The sequence below is a fragment of the Phoca vitulina genome, unplaced genomic scaffold (genome assembly GCF_004348235.1).
Source record: "Phoca vitulina isolate PV1807 unplaced genomic scaffold, GSC_HSeal_1.0 scaffold57, whole genome shotgun sequence".
NCBI classification, from domain to species: Eukaryota; Metazoa; Chordata; class Mammalia; order Carnivora; family Phocidae; genus Phoca; species Phoca vitulina.
In genome coordinates, this window is record NW_022589760.1 from 254,416 (window position 1) to 270,070 (window position 15,655).

The following is a 15,655-nucleotide window of genomic DNA, read 5'->3' on the forward strand; positions in this document are numbered from 1 at the left end:
AAGGTGATCCTTGTTACAAAGGGGCAAAGAACTTGGCCAAATTGTGTTCTAGAATTTTGTGCAAAGTAGAAATTGTAAGTGATGAATCTGGATATTTATCATAGGAGATTTTGAGCAAAATGTTGAAGACATTGCCTGGTTTCTCTTTACTGCTTATCATAAAATATAAGAAGAGAGAGGTAAATTGGAGCAGGAATCATTAAGCAAAAAACACCAGAACATTATGATTGGAAAATTCTGTCTGTCCATATTGCAAAAAAACGAGAAAGCATGTTCTGGAGAGAACAACAAAGGTGTGATTGGACAGTCACTCCAGAAAGTAGATGATGGGCATGACTCATAGTGTAACCAACAATCTCAGCAGAAGCCAGAGACAGAGATGGAGTTATACCAGCAGGAACACTGTGAGCTTTGCCCGAAGAAGACAAAGATAAGACGAAATGAAGAAAAGCTATTGGACTTCTGGGATTCTACAGGACAGAACAATAGACCTGTCCAGCTGTGAATATGTATTACCCTTCAAGAAAAATTAAGAATGACCCCAAAATGGGGCAGTATCTTCCTGGGTTTAAGAGGGCAGGGCCGCCTCTTTGGTTTCAGAGCACAAGGCCTAGGGTCTTGGGAGTGGAGCTGCCACCCAGAGACAAGGTGGTGAGGCTGCCATCTCAGTGGGCTCAGAAAGTGGAAATTCTACTCCTGTGGGCCTGGAGGACAGAGAATTGAGCCAAAGAGAACTATTTATTGGGGCTTCAAATCAAATGGAATTTTCCCGCTAGGTTTTAGACTTATTTGTAATCTGTGATTCCTTTCTTCTTTCCGATCTTGTCCCTTTTGGAATGAGGATCTGTATCCTATGTCTATCCTACCATTGTATTTTGGAAGCAGATTAACTTATCTGATTTCACAGGTTCACAACTGGACAGGAATTTTGCCTCAAGATGAATCATCTCTTGAGTCTCACCCATACATGATTTAGATATTTAGGTGAGATTTGGGACTTAGAGTTAATGCTGGAATAGGTTAAGACTTGGGCTGTTGAGATAGGGGTGAATGTATTTTGCATATGAGAAGGACATGAATTTTGGGTATCCAGAGTGTGGATTGTTATGGCCTGAATTATGTACCCTCAAAATGCATATGTTGAAATCCTAATACCCAGGGCCTCAGATTGTGACTATATTTGGAAATAGGGTCTTTAAAGAGGTGATTAGACTAAAAATAAATAAATTAAAAAAATAAAATGTATCTTGTGGCAATAAAATAAAATAAAGAGGTAATTAAGTTAAAATGTGACTTTTATGATGGGCCCTAAACCGATTTGGCTTGTGTCCTTACAAGAGGAGGAAATTCGGACACACACAAGAGATACCAGGTATCTGTGCACGCGGAGTAAAGACCATACGAGGACAGAGCAAAAAGTGGCCATCTGCAAGTCAGGAAAAGAGGCCTCAGAAGACACCTTGATCTTGGACTTCTAGGTTCCAGAACTGTGAAAAAAATAAATTCTTATTCTTTTTTTTAAGATTTTATTTATTCCTTTGAGACACAGAGATACAGAGAGAGAGAGCATGAGCAGGGGGAGAGGCAGAGGGAGAGGGAGAAGCAGGCTCCCCGCTGAGCAAGGAGCCCGATGCAGGCTCGATCCCAGGACCCTAGGATCATGACCCGAGCCGAAGGCAGACGCTTAACCATCTGAGCCACCCAGGTGCCCCTAAATTCCTGTTATTTAGGTCACCCAGTCTGTGGTATTTTGTTATGGCAGCCTGAGCAGACTAATACAGCATTCAAAAGTGAAAGTATTGACTACATCAGCCTAGAGCAAAGGGCAAAAGTCAGGACAAGCAACAGACAAACTGATAAGCTTGGGAGAAAAAGAGGTTGGGAAAAAAATATGTGGGGAAATAAGGGCTTTTAAAAGCTCCTGTGTATAGCAAGGAATCCAGAAGTTCTCCTAATGCCACTGGCATCAGCGCTGTATTTTTTTCTTTCAGCTGAAAAAGGGCCAGTTAATATAACCTAACATATTACTACAGGGCCATAGCTTCCCACAACCTATTGAAAGTTCAAGAGATTTATTTAGTATCTACATTAAAAGAAAGACTCTCCTACAGACATTTCACATTTCATGCTTTATGCTTGTCTGCTAATTTTTCAGGTAATATACAGTGATGCTTTCATAATTACCTGATAAGTTAATCAATTAAAAGGAAAAAGTAGCCTTATCACCACTTCCTCAACCCTTCTGTTAGACCACTGTCACTCTCACAAATATACTACTCCCTCCTTACTATTGAAGGTCTATTTGTGTAGATGTTTCACATAGACCCCTGTATTGAAAACTGAGATTGATCCACATGACTCCTGGGTTCCTAGAAAGGGACTGGAAAACCATGTTCCCATCCATATATATTAGGGAGTTGTGACTCCATTGAAATAGGAGTTCACAAATTAGCAGCACAACAAGATCTCATATTGGCATATATTTATTGGAAATTTTCTTGTGAAATTACCTAGAGTGGCAAGAAAGTTATGAGAGGAAGATTTTTTTTTTAGCATAAGTCAGACATAAGGTTACATCTATCATACAACAAACACCATCCCTGGCACAGAATACATGCCTAAAGATCCTGAGATTCCTTAGAAGTGAGAACATGTCATTACAATCTTGCCATGCATTTTAGAAATTTAATTAATTCACTCAACAACTATTTTTTGAGCACCTTCTAAGTGCAGATACTATTATAGGCATTGAGGATACAGTAGTTAACAAAAAAAGACAGAAACCTCTGTTTTTATAAGTGAGGGAGATAGAAAATAAATTAAGTACAATATTAGTAGGACAGAGAGTGATAAATGCTAAGGAGAAAAACAAGGAAGGAGGATAGTGAGAGTGGGGGTCAGGGAATGAATAGGTAATAGGGAAGTAATGAATAGGGGATATGAATAAGGAAGCTAGGGAAGGCCTCAGTGATAAAACGATTTTGAAGCAAATATTCTAAGAAGGTCCCAGAGAGAGTCTAGGGGGTATTTTGGGAATAGTATTCCAGGTAGAGAGAATAGCAAATGCAAAGGTCCAGAGGACACAGCATAATTGGCATATTCACGAAACCACACAGAGGCCAGCTTGGCTGGAAAAAAGTGAGGGAAAGGAAGCATAAAAAGAATGAAAGTCAAGAAGGAAACTGGGGATGAGATCATGTTGAACAGCGTTAAAGGTGCTGACCTGAAATCATATCCTAGCACTTCAACCAGTTTCCTTCCAGTTTCCTCCATTTCCTCACCTCATCCTCCTTGTCTGAATCAGTGATCAGAATTCCCGTACAACTATGTGCTCTTTGTAACAGGAAAACTTGGAAGCAACGATTTCTTCCAGGTAAATTTCCAGAAATGGTATGGTCGAAGGGGCTATACATTTAAAATGGTTAAATGGAATAATATCCTCCATATTTTAGGGTACGATAATTTTCCCAATACAAAAAACAATCGTCCAATCTTGTAAGCACGTGATTTACAGCCAAATGAGTATGTTACAGAGACAAGAACAGTGGTTTGGGTTCAGAAGGACCTCAATTCCCATATGATTTTCTAGATTACAGCTGAATTTGGTGGTGTCCTCGGGGGGAATAAGGGGTTGGCAATCAGAAAGGCATTTGCTACCACCTCTGTTTTTCTTTTCAGTGGCTGTATGACCCTAGACAATATGCTTCTTGTTTCTGTTTACTCATCTAGAGAATGGGGATGATGATTATCTTCCTCCTAGGAATAAATGAGATAACCTATATGGGGCACATGGTCAGACTTTCCTGGGTTCCCTACAGGGCAGCAATTTAACTAGGGAACCCACCTGCAAGAAACTTTGTGCCAGTGGACGTTTAAACAGCAATAGCAGGCTTACGCTGGGCCCTCGACTGCTGCTGCGGGCCTGAGGCTGGAGCCGGCGGGGAGGGGCGCGGGGGGCGGGGAGGGGCGCCGGGGGCGGGGAGCGCAGAGGAGGGCGGAGGCAGCGGCAGCGCGTGTGGCTGGCGGGAGGCTGGCAGCCGGCTGGTAAGTACACTGCGATGCTGCCTCGGGTCCGCCGGACGGCGTGCCGCCGCCGCCGCCGCCGCCGCCGCCACCCCACGCCCTAGCGCCTCGGCGCCAGCCTCGTGCGCCCTCGCCGCCTCCCCGCGGCCCCCCGCCTGCGCCCCTCGGGGTCCCGCGGCTGACCCGCGCGGGATGTGACCTCTTACCGCTGCCCGGCCTCCCCTGCCCCCCCCCGGGGGGCCCGCCTTTGCTTGCTTTTGGGGGTGGGGGGTGGGGAGCGGCGCGCGGGTCACGGCATTGCAGTTGCCGGGCTTGCAGCTGCCGCCGCCGCCTCATCCGCGCACCCCGAGCGCCTCTGCTTCCCGGAGCAGCAGCCGAGAAGGCGAAGCGGCCGGCTGGGGCGAGGCAGGTGGGGCTCAAGGCGCGCAGGGCGGCGGGGGTGGCCGGCGGCGGCGGCGGCGGGGCCGCTAACCCGGCCGGAGGGGACGCGGCGGCGGCCGGCGACAAGGAGATTTGGAAAGTGGGGCTGGCGCCCGGCGACGTGAACCAAGTCACCTTGGCGCTCGGGGCCGGAGCTTTCAAAGACGGGACCCTGCTGCTGGAGGGCAGCGGCCGCGACGAGGGGCTGCGGAGGACCCCGCAGGGCATCGGGCTCCTGGCCAAGACCCCCTGAGCCGCCCTGTCACGAGGAACAACGCCAAGTCCCCGCGCATCCAAACTTTGATCTACGACGCCCTCGAGAGACCGCGGGGCTGGGCGCTGCTCTACCAAGCTACTCTTGGAGCTCCCTAAGAGGCAGAACTGGGATCCCGCAGGGGTGTTCCACCTATGTCCTAGTGCTGTCTTCACCATGTCACTGTTGTCCCCAATGGCAGACGATGCAGAAAAAGGTAACAGAGACTGAAATTCTACCTTCTTGGGTGAAAGGCTTTGTACAGCTGCTTTTCTGAAAAGTCCCCAGGGGAGGGGCGTCTGGCTGGCCCAGTCAGTAGAGCATGAGACTCTTCTAGTTACAAGGTGAGTAAGTTCTGGGGATCTACTGCATAGCATGGTGACTATAGTTAATAGTACTATATTGTATATTTGAAAGTTGCTGAGAGAGTAGTTCTTAAAAGTTCTCATCACACGTACATACACAGAGGTAACTATGTGAGGTGCTAGATGTGTTTATGAAGCATATGTGATAGTCATTTCATATATATGTGTATCAAATCATGACATTGTACATCTTAAACTTACACGATGTTGTATGTCAATTATATCTCAGTAAAGGTGGAAAAAACATGAATTCATGATTCTTGATTGGATCCCAGATTGAAAAAATAAATAACAATAAAGGAAAAACTAAATAGCAATCGTATTGATAGGAGTGAATTACTAGATCAAGTCCCTAAAAGTGTGTAAATTTTAATTACTGGTATAAACTTAGGCTAAAATTTTAATATTTCTGTAAAAAGAGGAAAATGTAAAGAAGCAAATAAAAGTCATTATAAGTACCTCCAATTAAAGGTAATTAATTTTTTTGAACTATTAAGATTGTAAGCTTGACAATAGATGTTACTTATTGCCTACTAACTATGGCATTGTGCATGAGTCTTTACAAAAACTACATAATCAACTCAATAGAAGCAGAAAAAGCACTGGACAAAATCCAACACCCATTCAGGATAAAATCAAACTAGAAATAGCAAGGAACTTCCTCAACCTGATAAAGTGCCACCTCTATCAGAAAATCCTAAAACTAATATCCTGGGGTGCCTGGGTGGCTCAGTCTGTTAAGCATCTGGTCTGCCTTCGGTTCAGGTCATGATCCCAGGGTCCTGGGATCAGAGCCCCTAGTTGTGGGCTCCCTGCTCAGGGTCCTGGGATCAGCCCCGCATTGGGCTCCCGTGGGAAGCCTGCTTCTCCCTCTCCCACTCCCCCTGCTTGTGTTCCCTCTCTCAGGGTGTCTCTCTCTATCAAATAAATAAGTAAAATATTAAAAAATATATGAAAAAGAAATGGAAGGCATATAGATTGCAAAGGAATAAATAAAACTATCTTTATTTGCAGGTAACATGATCATGTGTGTGGAAAATCCTAAGAAATCTATAAAAGAAATACTAGTAGTATTACATAAATTTTGAAAGATCAATAATGTCTATTTACTAGAAATGAGCAATCAGAAAATGAAATTAAGAAATCAATTCCTAAAGTAGTGTAAAATAGGATAAAATGCTTAGAAATAAATTTAGCAAAATAAGTGCAAGGCCTATTCACTGAAAATTATAAAAGATAGCTGAGGGTAATTAAAGATCTAAATTAATAGATATATCATATTTAACAATTGGAGGACTGGCCTGTTCTCTCTCGCTCCTTCTGGGATTCCAGTTAAATGTGTTATTCACTGTATTATCTTTAATTCTTGCCCCCTCTCTCAGTCTGTCCCAGCATTTTTTCTCCCCAGGCTTCATTCTGGATATATTTTCTTCAGACTATCTTTCATTTTTTCAGGTGGAGGACTCACTATGACCTTTAAAATCTAACACCACACAGAGGAGCTTGAATTGTCCACCTAGAGCACGGGAGGGAGGTGAGGGTTACAGACATTAATGAACTCATTCCAGGTCACCCAGCCTGAACACATCAGAGCAGGGATAATGCCTCACAATGGACCCTCTGTCCAAGTCCTTCCTGCTGTGCTTGCTCTCTCCTGGGCGGTGAATTCTGCCTACTTCTCATCTCCCAGGAGGTACAGTGCAGCCTCCCAGTCTTCTGTGCTATATTTCTTTTTCAATTATAAAAATCAGTGATATTTCTTCATTAGCCAGGACAGCATCCCAGGATTTTGTTCTTGGTATTTGGTGTTTTCTACTCTGTGTTTTATTTTGTGTTGTCCTTTTACATTTATTCATTTTTTTTCTGTGTTTTTTCCAATTTCAGACCATGATACCGCATTAGCTTCTTTCAAAGAACAAGATGCTGGGGTGCTTCCCGTGGGAGGTGTGATACATGGTCTGAACAAAGCAGTTCTGGGATTCATTCTTCACCCCTCTAGGAGCAAGATGGAGTTGCAGCCATGGATGACGCCCGTGAGGGCCCCTGGATAAGATCGTAAGTGACCGAAGTGTGCAGGGATAGGTGTGAGTTGGGAAGATTAAGGGAGTGAATAATGGAAATTTGCAGGTAATTTGTTTTGCTTCTTTATTTCACTCATTATCACATGTAACACTTCGGTCTCAGCACATATAACCCAACTAGTTGTTTTTGAACAGGTGTGCATTACTTCTATGAATTTCATGAACCTGTTCCTTTATTCTCAGTTTCCTCATCTAGAGATACGTAGGTACCAGGATTTTTTTCCCCATGACACACTGCCACAGAGCTCATTCTACTGCATATGATGCAGTGAATGTGGAGGCATGTTTCTGTCTCATAGATCAGGAAATGGCACTGTGCTGTCAGAGTAGCTCTACTTTGATCCTAGTGGATGTTGCCTTTTCTTCCTCCACCCCAGATACCTTCATGACAACCGCTTGGCCTACACCAGAGCCTTATAGTTCTTGCTGTGCCCAAGATAAGATTTGGGAATTTAGGCCAAGTGAAAAGGGTGAGACTCAGGGCTCCAGGCTTTGCTGATCTCCCAACTCCCTCCCTTCACTCCCTCCACGTTGTGATCAAGGTCCCAGAAAAGGCCTTCATGAAGCTATTCGTGATCCTGAAACCTAAAACTCTGAAAGGAGACATTGGTCTTGTCATCTTCCCAATCCTGATCTTTCTTCTCTGGCCTGCAATTGAGGTGAGAGGCCCAGCTCACCCAAGAAACCAAAGGTTATCTGGTAAGGGTGACACTCATTCACCCAAATGACTGGTTTTTCTCTGTTTTTGTTCCACCCAGTATCCCTGATTCTTTTGATAACAAAGAATCCCATTGCATGTTCTGTCAAATCCCTGCAAAATCCATTCGAGGCAGGTATTATGTTCACTGGTCCACTGAGGAGGAAAGGGAAGGTCAGAGGGTCAGCAACTCTTGGGGAACAGTGGAGTAGAGACTCAAATCCTGGAGCTCCCCCGCAGCAAGCCCAGGCTGTGTATGCTCCCCAGGGCCATGTGGTTGCTGAGATGGGGAATGTTCTATTACTCTGATAAACCTGGGGGGTGGTGTTCTGTGCCCCTAGTATATTAGTCAAATGTTTTTATACAGAGAACAATATAAATTCTCAGCCATACAAATCTATGCAAATTTGGAAACAACCCCTTTGGGGAAAGACAGTATTAAAGAGCACATGGCAAGATGATGAGATGGGAAGAAAAAAAGTGCCACATATATATGCCTGATATAGGATTAATATCCTTGATATATAAAAAATCAGTAGAGAGAAGGGAGACTGATATCAACCTAGAATTCTTATTAAAAGCAGTAGTAATTACCAGCAAGAAAAGCTGTACAAGGTATGAGATAAAAAATATATATGTATAACATATAATAATTAAATATATATTATAATTTAACATATATATCATAATTAAATATATATATTTCATTCCTAATCTTTTTTTATTATGTTCAGTTAGCCACCATACAGGACATCATTAGTTTTTGATGTAGTGTTCCATGATTCATTAGTTGCGTATAACACCCAGTGCTCATCACAGCACGTGCCCCCCTTAATGCCCATCACCCGGCTACCCCATCCCCCCACCCCCCTCCCTTCTGAAACCCTCAGTTTGTTTCCCAGAGTCTCTCATGGCTTGTCTCCCTCTCTGGTTTCCCCCCCTTCAGTTTTCCCTTCCTTCCCCTATGGTCTTCAGTGGAATATTACTCAGCCATCAGAAAGGATGAACACCCACAATGCGCACCGACATGGATGGAACTGGAGGGGATTATGCTGAGTCAAATAAGTCAAGCAGAGAAAGACAATTATCATATAGTTTCTTTCATGCCTAATCTTACCACCCAGCCAATAACGTTTTCCTGAACTTAAAAATTACTAGGAAAAAATTACTGTAGTAATTTTATCAGTGAGGGTGGTACATTCAAATTGTTTTCTAAACAAGTTTGTTTTTAAAAACATAAATCTGTTTCACTGAAATTCAGTTTATTTCTGAGAAACACTAGGTGAAAGAAGGAAACTGCTCCCAGCTGAATACCTAAGAACACACAAAAGGGTACACATATACCCCAAACATGGACCAGCTCCCTCAGTTCACGGTGCTTGCTATGAGCCATACCCATCCACGTCAGGTGTTAGAACATTCTGTCTGATTCAGGTGACCCCTCTTCCACCACTTCAGGGAAACTGACAAATTGTAACCCTTTAGACACCCACTTTTTTTATTAACATATATAATGTATTATATGTTTCAGGAGTACAGGTCTATGATTCATCAGTCTTACACAATTCACAGCGCTCACCATAGTACCTACCCTCCCCAATGTCCATCCCCCAGCCACCCCACCCCTCCCACCCCCCTCCACTTCAGCAATCCTCAGTTTGTTTCCTGAGATTAAGAGTCTCTTATGGTTTGTCTGCCTCTCTGATTTCATCTTGTTTCATTTTTCCCTCCCTTCCCCTATGATCCTCTGTCTTGTTTCTCAAATTCCTCATATCAGTGAGATCATATGCTTCTTGTCTTTCTCTGATTGACTTATTTCGCTTAGCATAATACCCTCTAGTACCATCCATGTCGTTGCAAATGGCAAGGTTTCATTTTTGATGGTTGCATAATATTCCATTGTATATATACACCACATATTCTTTATCCATTCATCTGTCGATGGACATCTTGGCTCTTTCCATAGTTTGGTTATTGTGGACATTGCTGCTATAAACATTGGGGTGCATGTGCCCCTTTGGATCACTACACTTGTATCTTTGGGGTAAATACCCAGTAGTGCAATTGCTGGGTCATACAGTAGCTCTATTTTAAACTTTTTGAGGAAACTCCATACTGTTTTCAAGAGTGGCTGCACCAGGGGTGCCTGGGTGGCTCAGTCAGTTCAGCAGCTGCCTTTGGCTCAGGTCATGATCCTGGGGTCCCAGGATTGAGCCCCACGTCCAGGTCCCTGCTCAGTGGAGAGCCTGCTTCTCCCTCTCCCTCTGCCTACTTGTGCTCTCTATCTCTCTGTCAAATAAATAAATAAAATCTTAAAAAAAAAAAAAAAAAAAGAGTGGCTGCACCAGCTTGCATTCCCACCAACAGTGTAGGAGGGTTCCCCTTTCTCCGCATCCCCACCAGCATCTGTCGTTTCCTGACTTGTTAATTTTATCCATTCTGACTGGTGTGAGGTGGTATCTCATTGAGGTTTTGATTTGGATTTCCCTGATGCTGAGTGATATTGAACACTTTTTCATGTGTCTGTTGGCCATTTGGATGTCTTCTTTGGGGAAATGTCTGTTCATGTCTTCTGCCCATTTCTTGATTGGTTTATTTGTTCTCTGGGTGTTGAGTTTGATAAGTTCCTTATAGATTTTGTATACTAACCCTTAATCTGATATGTCATTTGCAAATATCTTCTCCCATTCTGTCGGTTGTCTTTTGCTTTTTTTGACTGTTTCTTTTGTTGTGCAAAAGCTTTTTATCTTGGTGAAGTGCCAATAGTTCATTTTGCCCTTGCTTCCCTTGCATCTGGCAATGTTTTTAGGAAGAAGTTGCTGCAGCTGAGATCGAAGAGGTTGCTGCCTGTGTTCTCCTTTAGGATTTTGATGGATTCCTGTCTCACATTTAGGTCTTTCATCCATTTGGAGTCTATTTTTGTGTGTGGTGTAAGGAAATGGTCCAGTTTCATTCTTCTGCATGTAGACACCGACTTTTACAAGCAAACTTCACATTTTTATCAAGTAAACGTCCATAAATATTGTAGTATTTACACAAGTAATTATTTAACAGGTCTGAAACAACACTACCATTTTTATTAGGTTCCTGTTTTATTTTTAATGAATCAGTATTCAAAAATCTCCCAACAAAGCCCAGGTCCAGATGCCTTCGCTGTTGAATTCTCTCAAACATTTAAAGAATTAGGGTGATGGACACTGGGGAGGGTATGTGTTCTGGTAAGCGCTGTGAATTGTGCAAGACTGTTGAATCTCAGATCTGTACCTCTGAAACAAATAATGCAATATATGTTAAGAAAGAAAAAAAAGAAGAAGAAGAATGTAGCAGGAGGGGAAGAATGAAGGGGGAGAAATCAGAGGGGGAGAAGAACCATGAGAGACAATGGACTCTGAAAAACAAACTGAGGGTTCTAGAGGGGAAGGGGTTGGGAGGATGGGTTAGCCTGGTGATGGGTATTGAGGAGGGCACGTTCTGCATGGAGCACTGGGTGTTATGCACAAACAATGAATCATGGAACACTATATCTAAAACTAATGATGTAATGTATGGGGATTAACATAACAATAAAAAAATTAAAAAAAAAAAACATTTAAAGAATTAGTACCAATCCTTCTCAAACACTTCCAAAAAGTAGAAGAGGAGGGAACACTTCCTAACTCCTCCTATGAGGTTAGCGTTACCCACATACCAGTGCCAGACTGACAGTACAAGAAAACTACACACCAATCTCTCTTATATATATATATAGATGCAAAAATCCTCAACAAAGTACTAACAAACTGAATCCAATAGCATATTAAGAAGACTATACGTCATGACCAGTTGGGATTTATGCACAAAGATGGTTCAACATTAGAAAATCAATGTATTAAGGAGGGCACGGGATGTGATGAGCACTGGGTGTGATATGCAACTGATGAATTACTGAACTCTACCTCTGAAACTAATGATGTACTAGATGTTGGCTAATTGAATTTAAATAAAAAATTATAAAAAACTAAAAAAATTTTATTCTGTAGGCAAATAAATAAATAAATTTATTTTATTCTTTAGGCAAAAAAAAGAAAGAAAGAAAATCAATGTAATACACCATAGTACCAAAATGAAAAACATCTTTCCATCCTTGGAATAAACCCTACTTGGTCATGGTGTATAATTTTTTATATATTGCTGAATACTATTTGCTAATATGTTGTTAAGGATTTTTGCATCAGTACTCATGGGGGATATGTAGGGTGTTTTTTTTTCTTTTCTTCCATCTTTCTTCCTTCCTTATTTCCTCCCTTTCTTTCCTTCCTTATTTCTTCCCTTTCTTTCTTTCTTTCTTTCTTTCTTCATTCCCTCTTTCCTTCCTTCTTTCATTCCTTCCTTCCTTCCTTCCTTCCTTCCTTTGGTTTGGGTATTAGGTTATTACTAGTTTCATAAAATGAATTGAGAAATATTCCCTTCTTTTTTATTTTCTGGGTGGAGATTTTGTAGAATTGATCTTAATTCTCCCCTTACCATTGGATTCTCCAGTAGTAGCCTATGGGCCTGGATTTTTGGGAGAGTTGTTAAATTACAACCTCAATTCTTTTAATAGATGACTTTTCAAATGATCTATTTCATATAGGGTGAGTTATAGTAGATTGTGTTTTGTAAGGAATTGGTCCCTTTTATCTAGGTTGTCAAACTGATGTGTGTAGAGTTACCCATAGTATAATATACTCTGATTATATTTGTTATGTCTGCAGAATCTGTAGTGACATCCTCTTTAAACCATGATTTTGGTCATTTATCTTTTTTCTCTCTTTTTTTAGCGGTCTTGCTGGAGGTTTGGCAATTTTATTGATCTTTTCAAAGAAGCAGGTGCTCATTTCATTCATTTCCTCTGTTATTTTTCTCTTAAATTTCTTCAATTTCTACTCTTTATTACTGTCTACCTTATTCTGGTCTTGGTTCCTTTTGCTGTTCTTTTTCTATATTCTTGAAGTAGAAGCTTGGATTATTGATTTGAAACATTTTTGTTTTTTCTAATGTATGCATTTAGTGGTATAAATTCGCTCTCAGTGCTGCTGAATCCCACAAATTTTGATATTGAATTTTCATTTCCATTCAGATTAAATTTTTTAAATTTCCCTTGAGACTTCTACTTTGACCCATGAGTGAGTGAGTGAGCTCTTTATTTATTTACAGGAGAAATCAAATTTAATAGATGTACGTATGAGGAATCCATAGTCTTGTAAATCTCAAAGGCAATCAGGCAGAATGAGATATATATGTCATTCTGAACCAAGGAGAACGGAGTAGCGGTCTGGGATGTCGGAGGAAAGGAATGCACTTCACACGGTGGTAACAGGAGCAGATGTTTGGCAATAAGAGGTTTGACCTACCATATAGATGCATCACTCAGATAAAATTTATCTCTGTTAATAACTCTTATTCTGGGAAAGACCCCCAATTTAGATTTTTCTGTGTGCTTAAAGGAGGGACAAAACTTTCTCTTGAGTCTGCAGGTTCTCTAGTGCCTTCAGCTCAAAATAATCCACATGTCAAAGTGGCCATATTCTGAGGTGGGGGCTGTCCTGAACCCCTTCAGGTCCCCCCACGAATACTTCCTTGGGAGTGTCACATATTAAATACGGAGCAGGTGGATTGTTTCATCTTGTTGGTCCCGTCTCTTAGTCCCAGCAATAGGTCGGTTTAGTCAAACTAATTTCAGGAGGCAGGATTGCAGGTATTATTCTCAAAGTTACACGTATGTTTCAAGTAATCGGGTATTAAATAAAAGGCATTTCTATGGAAACAAAAGAAAAACAAAGGTTCATGTTTGGATCAAACGTTAAGCCAGTTTCTGAGCTCTGAGGGTAGCCAGTTGATGAGACTTGTATATGTCCGACTTAAAGCCTCTTTAGATAGAGTGAGGGCAGGTAGTGGCAATCTAACAGATCTTTCTGGTTTGCAGTTCGAATGTCTTTGGTGCTCTTTTTGAGTGGCCCACAGAGCAGTAAGCACAAAGAGTGTCTGTTTTTTTTTTTAAAGATTTTATTTATTTATTTGAGACAGAGAGAATGAGAGAGAGAGAGCACATGAGAGGGGGGAGGGTCAGAGGGAGAAGCAGGCTCCCCGCCGAGCAGGGAGCCCGATGCGGGACTCGATCCAGGGACTCCAGGATCATGACCTGAGCCGAAGGCAGTCGCTTAACCAACTGAGCCACCCAGGCGCCCCAATAGTGTCTATTAATGAGCTATTATGGGGATTTCTTTACATCAAGTCATTTATATTTAGTTTGCAGGACTTCAGGAAAAGGGAAGTTTTCGTTCATAAATGATTCCAAGTCAGAAGGGTGGGAGAAAAATCAGAATGGTAGTTTCGAGGGTTGTAGCCTGGCACTGGAGGACCCTAGGAGGAACCAGGACCTAGTCCAGTTTACAGCAAATAGTGTTAAAATCTAACATCTACAAAGATGTGTTATTGAAACATATTTTGTCTCTATAATCACCCTAATTTTTACCAAATATAACCAATAATCTGTTTGCAAAATAAGTCTAGACTTATTACCAAAGATAAACAATAATTTTTTTGCAAAATAAGTCTTGCTTGGTTTTCAAGAACCACTGACCCCATCTCTAACTCTGCAGCTGACCATAAACAAACGATATGTAGTCTCCCAGCAATCTCTTAACATCCAGAGGGTCCTCTTTGCCCCTGGTATGCCTACAGCAGTAATTCTGGGGCAGCTGAGGGCAGAGGGGCCTGTCTGGGAAGGAGACTTAGGGACGGTAACGTGGGGAGGGGTTGGTGCTGGGGCTCTGCCAGCCGGGCCTCTCGCAGCCTTCTGATTCCCTCCTCTCGGCTTCTCGGAGACTTGATCACCCATGATATTGAAATGGTACCAAATCCTAGGAACAGCATGGCTGCCTCCCTGCAGACCCGTGAAAAGAACATGCCCGAGGTGAGGACTCAGTCCCAGTGCTGAGACTGATGCTGAAGGTGGGAGAGATTAGGTAGAAGAGGCAGATTGGTCTCAGATATCCCCTGTTGCGGTCCTCACTCTAACTTTTTCTTCATCATAGCTTTTGCCCTCGAGCCCGAGCACCAAGACCCCCTGCCAGCTGGATGGCTTGTCCAACACTCTGCAGAATGCCGCCAACATCGAGAGCTTGACCCTCTCCAACAGTGAGGTGAGGTGTGGTACCCAGATCCTTCTTGGAAAGGAAGTTGGGAGTGCTCACGGGATGGTGACAAGAGTTAGGGGAGTGGATTTGTTGGAGAAGGGGAGGACCGGGGGTGCAGGGTCATCCTGGCCATCTCTCTCTGCTCCACGTGTTTCCTCCCCATAATTATAGGTGAAGTCTGCAGGGGAGTCGGACGAGGGCAAAAGTCTGCAGCCAGAAGAGATGAGTGCCAATAGAAGCCCCCTGTGCACCACCTTCCCTGATAAATCAACCAACATAAGGTCAGTTGTACACTGTGTCACCCCGTGGGACTCTGAACTATGCCTGACGGTGCCTGTTTGGAGGAGGCAGCAGCTCTGTTCCTTTGGGGGGACCGGAGGCCCTATGCTCTCTTCTCTGTGTCCCTCGCCTGTGCTTAGACATCTCCTTCCCTTCCTCTGACCTGTTCACCAGTTTGTCTGGTCTGAGGTCCGTTTGCAGGTTGTCTGCACCCAGCCTTCTCTAGCGTGCCAACCCCAAAGTGTGATCTACGAAGCAGGGCTCCCCTTCCTCACTAGGACCAGAGTGACCACCTTGAGCCCGGTGCTGGTGCCCTGGACTGAGAGGGGCCCTCCAGCCCAGGGCCTCATGCTGAGATGGGCCTTTCTGCCTCCCTGCCG

General features: G+C 43.0%; 1 protein-coding gene across 1 annotated transcript in view; it reads left to right on the plus strand.

The window, feature by feature from the left end:
* Positions 1 to 4,891: 4,891 nt before the first annotated feature.
* Positions 4,892 to 15,655, plus strand: part of LOC116623107 (nuclear RNA export factor 3-like) — a 28,944-nt gene continuing 18,180 nt past the window's right edge. Inside the window, 4 exon segments of the mRNA XM_032390020.1 lie at positions 4,892 to 4,913; positions 6,946 to 7,094; positions 14,895 to 15,002; positions 15,168 to 15,277. Coding sequence (XP_032245911.1) covers positions 4,892 to 4,913; positions 6,946 to 7,094; positions 14,895 to 15,002; positions 15,168 to 15,277 — 389 coding nt within the window.